This window comes from Bos taurus, chromosome 11 (genome assembly GCF_002263795.3).
Source record: "Bos taurus isolate L1 Dominette 01449 registration number 42190680 breed Hereford chromosome 11, ARS-UCD2.0, whole genome shotgun sequence".
Lineage (NCBI taxonomy): Eukaryota > Metazoa > Chordata > Mammalia > Artiodactyla > Bovidae > Bos > Bos taurus.
This window is the reverse complement of record NC_037338.1, coordinates 11157845-11163223: the sequence shown is the minus strand read 5'-3', so window position 1 is coordinate 11163223 and position 5379 is coordinate 11157845. Positions and strand designations below refer to the sequence as shown.

Sequence of the window (5379 nt, the reverse complement as noted above, 5' to 3'; positions counted from 1 at the left end):
ATAAATAGAAGGGCCTTCTTAGCTGGGAGTTCTAGAACCCAGGCTGGGCCCTGATACAAGCACCACTACTAAGTCATTTCTTTGGGGTGCAATTTTCTTATCAGTGACTTTGAGCCTAGGTGGGTGTGAGGACAAGGTGGACACACTGGAGCTGACAGTACTTGATGGACTGCTGTGAAGGGGGCAGGGGAGGGGTGGTCAGACACCACTCACCTTCTGCCCTTCTTACTTGTTCAGGTTGTGTAGTTTGAAACCAGTTGCTTGAAATCGGGGTCTTTATGCTCTTTCTTACCCTACTCTGCATGGGAAGTATAGTCAGGTGGTCTATGCCTATAAAGTGAAAGGTGTGGTCCCTTAAATAGTAAGATAATGAGAGTCATCATCATCTTATGTCTCCATGGATCTACCACTTCCCTATTACAGTGCCTGATGCTCCACCATTTGAGACTCACTACAGGGCTAAACATTGCTCTATATAGGCTACTCTATTAAAGTGCTGACTCTCCTAGAACTGTTAGTCGCTCAATCATGTCCAACTCTGTCGAACCCGCCAGGCTCCTCTGTCCATGGGATTCTCCAGGCAAGAATACTGGAGTGGGTAGCCACTCCCTCCTCCGGGGGATCTTCCTGACCCAGGGATTGAACCTGGGTCTCCTGTATTGCAGGCAGATTCTTTACTGTCTAAGCTAGGGAAACCCCTCCTAGAGGAGGGAGCAGTGAATCCTTTACCACAGACTGGTTTATTAGATACAAGGTACCCAACTACATGAAAGCACTTAGCACTTTGGGAGAAAAATGGGTAGAACTCACTGACTTGATAATTTTGTCTCTTGTGAACCAGAGTGTGGGGGTGGAGGGCGAGCACATCTGAGTTAGTGAAGGAATGAAGTGGCCAAAGGATCAAAAGCTGGGTTGATCTGGCATCTTAGGGCTGTAGGACTCTCTTAATTCAGGAATAGCTCAGCTCAGAAAAGAAAGAAGTCCTCAGACAGGCTCTATCCTTTCCATAGCAGAGAGGAGCTATCAGGGAGGAGAGATGGGGTGCACAGCAGAATTTTAATACTCCAGCACCTACCCAAGATGGCCAGGAAAAGTAAAAGCTTTTGGGTTAGGAATTTAGGGAGTAAAGGGAGGGCCAAGATTCACCCATTACCCACCTTCCCCATCAGAGGATCATATTTCCTCACCATCCTCCTAGCTCCACTCCCCACTTCTGCCTGCCCCTCTCCTCCAGCAAAGCCACAGATGTTCACCTGGAAGGAGAGTTAGGGAGAAGGGGCTGTGGTCATTGCATGACTAGGTGGTAAATGGACTGCTATGGGAAAAGCAATTAATGTTCACTGTGAGCCTCTGACAAACATCCTGTCCTTACTGGGCTTGGCTATTCTCATCAGTGGTCTACCTGAATGCTGAGTCCCTTCTGGCCCTGACAGCATGTTATTCTTATACAGATGCAAACGCACTGGTTGTTATAACCAATACTCTGGGCGTTCACAAGGAGCACTGAAATACTGCAGTCTTTTGCTGCTGTTGCTACTGCCTGGAGCTCCCTCTAGTTGCCAAATCTATTTCACCTCTTGCTAAGATGCCTTTCCAAACAGTGATTTTAAGCTGAGGTGCCGCCATACTGGAGCTGGGAAAAAAGCATTGGCTTTGGAACCAGACAGATCTGAGTTTGACCCTGTCTGGGTTACCCAGAAAGTTACATACTTTGCTTCCTTATGCTACACTCAAGATTGCAAGGACTAAGGAGGATAATATACGCACAATGTTTAATGCCTAAGCCTCTCAACGACTCTCAAGTTCCAGAAACACCTTGAACCCTTAGGTCAGCTGTGATTAAATTCATTCGTTAATGCAGTACATATTTATTGAATGCCTATCACATGCCATTGTGCCTGATAGTAGGTGTGTAATGACTCCATGAGCATGACATCTCCTTTCTTTTCTGGCACACATCTTCATGGAGGGGAGAGGGATGGTCAGGAGCTTGGATGGCAGATTCAGTAAGCTTTTAGCACAATAATTTTAATTGCAAAAATAAACAGTTCTGTCAACTGCTTGAGAGTAGCGTCTGCTTTACAAAAATTAACAACAAAAAGGAAATAACCCCAAAGCAAAACGTTACAACCAATGGCCGCTGAAAACGACATTGCTGTACAAAATCCCGCGCGAGACCAGCTCGGCGCTACCCCAGCCTGTCTCTGGGGGTCTTCGAGGAGGCGTGGGGCGTGCGCCAGTTACAAAGAGTGTTTTAAGTTCCAAGTAAGTGCCTGCTCAGTGGGGTGGCCCCGAGAACTTCCCTCCAAAGCGCAGCTGACTCAGAAACCGCGCCTAGACCATGGGAGCTGTCCGTGGAGCTGGTGCTGAACAGGGTGTGTGCGGCGGGCGCTTCAAGGGAACTAGAAGCTGGACCAGAGGCTCGCCCTAGGGCGTGCCGGAAAAAAGTGGGCAGAGGAGTGGGGAGGAGGGCGGAAGGTGGGGGCAGGTTTTCTCTTGCGCGCCAGATTGCGGCGCCCCAATCTACAACCCATTTCACCCTTACAGGGCTGCGAAGGAGAGGCCCAACGAATAAAAGCCAAGGCCCTTGAGCCGCTCCTCGGCGCGCGCCTTCTGCTTGAGGTGCACCTTGCTGTGCCGTTTCTTCTCGTCGCTGCGCGCGAAGCGGCGGCCGCACACGTCGCAGGCAAAGGGCTTCTCGCCCGTGTGCGTGCGCACGTGTGTGGTAAGGTGGTCGCTGCGGCTGAAGTTGCGGAGGCAGATGCGGCACTGGAAGGGCTTGTGGCCCGTGTGGATGCGCAGGTGGCGGTTGAGCTCGTCGGAGCGCGCGAAACTGCGCACACAGCTCTCCACCGGGCAAGCAAACGCCTTTGCATGCGGCCGAGGGCAGAAGCAGCGTGCGCTGCACTTGCCGCCCCGGCGCCCCTTGCGTCGCGCCTTGGCTGGGGGGAACGGGGCCGGCGGCGGGACAGGAGGTTCGGGCACAGCGCTGCTCCCGGGGATGTCCGCCACCAGAGGTTTCGGGAAGTCCGCCGTGGCGCTGCGAAGGCCCAGCGGGGAAAGCTCAGGCTGCGTACCATCTAGAAACTCTCCGCCTTCGCCGCTACTCCCTCCCTCCCCACTAGGAGGGGTCAGGAGCCCCGGGAGGCTCTCGGCTCCTTCTCCTAAGTCACCCGGGGCCAGCGGGAAAGCATCGTAGGTCCCCATGGTGTAGAGTCTGCTGGCAGGGCCACCCGGCAGCTCTGCGGGGCAGCTGATGGACAGCAGGTCTTCAATCTTGGCCCCCGTCGTGGGGAAACGGGCCTCCGGGGCGGCCTGGTAGCCTCCTTGTGACCCACAGCTCCCTGGAGCCCCGGCTGAGAGCAGCTCCCATGGAGAATACGGACCTTTGAAGGCCGAGGCAGTGTCCAGAGCAGGGGAAGCCGGAGGAGCCCGGAGGCCTGGCTTGACGTCGGGTGCGGAGAGATGAGGCTCATACAGGCACTGTGAGGGGGCGCCTGCCGAGGGCGAGGCCTCCCAGAACGCCTCCGGGAAAGCAGCAGCGCCCGGATCCGGGGAGAAAAGGTCTGGCGGACCTGGCAGCAAGGCGTCGGAGCCTGCGGGAAAAGAGGCGTCCAAAGGAGACCGGGATGCTGCCGCCTCAGCGCCGGGGAAAGGTGTCAGGCCTAGGATGCCCGACATGAGGTTGAAGAGTGCTTCTGGATCGTGCGGGTGTTCGGGTACTGCCTGGATGAAGAAGCTACCACTGTAGCCGAGGCCAGGGGGAGGCGTGGGCGCAGGCCCCTCCAGGAGGCAGGAGTCGGTTAAGTACTCCCCGGCGCCACAGCTGCTCAAGGCCCAGCTCAAGAAATCACCTGCTGAGGAGGGAGCAGGAATCAGCTCCGCGCACATCAAAGCCGGAGCCTCGGAGCCCGAAGCCCCTACCCAAGAAGCCCTCGGTGCTCGCTGACACACGCAAAGTGCCTTTTGCACATTCCGATCCAGCAGGAGCCGGCATACGCCCCAAGACATACATACAAACATGCACACACAAAACACACGTGCAAAAGCAAAAGGACGCCTCGATACACGCACAGGTTCCTGCGGAGGCGCTGGAGGCCCGGTGTGGGTGGGACTGGGGATGCGCACCACAAGACCCCGAATCTCCTTCCGCCCCTATCCCTACCGCTCGAGCGTCCCCATCCCTCCCTGTTCTCAGCCACCTTGCGTCCCCGCGGTGCGCCGCCGTCTGAGCACCCCTGGCCTCGCTCCTTACCTGCCGGATAGCCGGTGGCTGCGGGTGGGTCCCTGGCGGGCAGCCGGGTTAGGTCGGTACTGGGTTCAGAGCAACAGCCCTCGGTAGACTTTACTAGGAGCGCGTCGGGGCCGGAAAACTCGCTAAGGTGGAGCATGGCTCGGCGGCGGCGGCGGGGCTCCCGTTGCCTCGCCCGCTGGGCTTGGGGGCGCGCAAATGGCGGGGAGCCGACAGTCGGGGCGCCCGCACCTCACAGACCTAGATGCTCGGACTCCTGGCTCTCACCTCTGGGAAAGGGTTGGGAAGGGGTGGCTGAAGCGCCCTAGCGCTGGGAGGTGGCAGTTCCTCGTCTCTCCAAAGCGCAACCGGGCTCCCCCAACCCGCGGCCCCCCCACTTATATAGCAGCGGCGGCGCTGGCTCAGGGCTTCCGACTCCCCGGGCCACTGCCATTTCGGGAGGCCCCGGCTCTGCCGCCGTGACGTAAATGCCCAAACATGGACACAGGATGTGTGCCGGGGACTCCCGAAAAGGAAAACTCGGGCTGTGACGTCGTTGCCTCAGCCGTCGCCGGGCCCGCGCCGCTGCGTGCGCGCGCACTCCCCAAGCGTGGAGCCCCGTGCGCGCCGGGAGCGCGGGTGCATCTGGCTGGGGCGCTGCGCCGCGTGGGTCCGGACGTCTAGAAAGTGCTCTTCTCCCTTGTAGGCAGACGCCGAAGGACGGCTAAAAAAGACCGCGTGATCTTAGGGATTCCATAATTTGGGTTCGAATCCTCTCTGTCAACTGCTAGCTGTGTCGTTTCATCTCCCCAAACGTCAGTTTCCTCACCTGTGAAATGGAGATACACATATCTACTTCATAAATTTGCTATAAAGAGTCAATGGATTAGACCATATGAAATTCTAGGCACAGGGGCACTCAATAAACTGTAGAGATTATTGCCGTAATTCAGTATTTGCTCACGTCTGTGTGTTTTTCATTTTCTTAATAGTTTTGTTGGTTTTGGTTAGTTTGTGCTAGGAAAAATAACATTTAAATTAAAAAGAGTCATGTCTTGAGAGAAAATGTCAATTAGCACAAAATTGTATATTCAAGATTGAAAAGTAAAGGTCTCTCTGTACCCACCGTTTTTTTTTTTCAGAAAAAA

At 55.6% G+C, this 5379-nt stretch overlaps 1 protein-coding gene across 2 annotated transcripts; it reads right to left on the bottom strand.

The window, feature by feature from the left end:
- Positions 1-1678: 1678 nt before the first annotated feature.
- On the bottom strand, positions 1679-5010 carry EGR4 (early growth response 4). Of its 2 annotated transcripts, none has more exons than XM_005212481.5 (2): positions 4256-5010; positions 1679-3857 (listed from the first exon to the last, which is right to left on the bottom strand). In XM_005212481.5, the coding sequence occupies exons 1-2, from the start codon at positions 4389-4391 to the stop codon at positions 2542-2544; spliced, it is 1452 nt and encodes a 483-aa protein (XP_005212538.1). In that variant the 5' UTR covers positions 4392-5010; the 3' UTR covers positions 1679-2541.
- Between the last annotated feature and the right edge of the window lie 369 nt (positions 5011-5379).

Bases quoted from the DNA above. Each gene is read 5' to 3' on its own strand.
- EGR4 (XM_005212481.5), bottom strand. From the start codon at position 4,391: ATGCTCCACCTTAGCGAGTTTTCCGGCCCCGACGCGCTCCTAGTAAAG. The intron at 3,858-4,255 runs GTAAGGAGCGAG...CTCCCTCCTCAG, and splicing joins AGCCACCGGCTATCCGGCAG to CAGGTGATTTCTTGAGCTGG.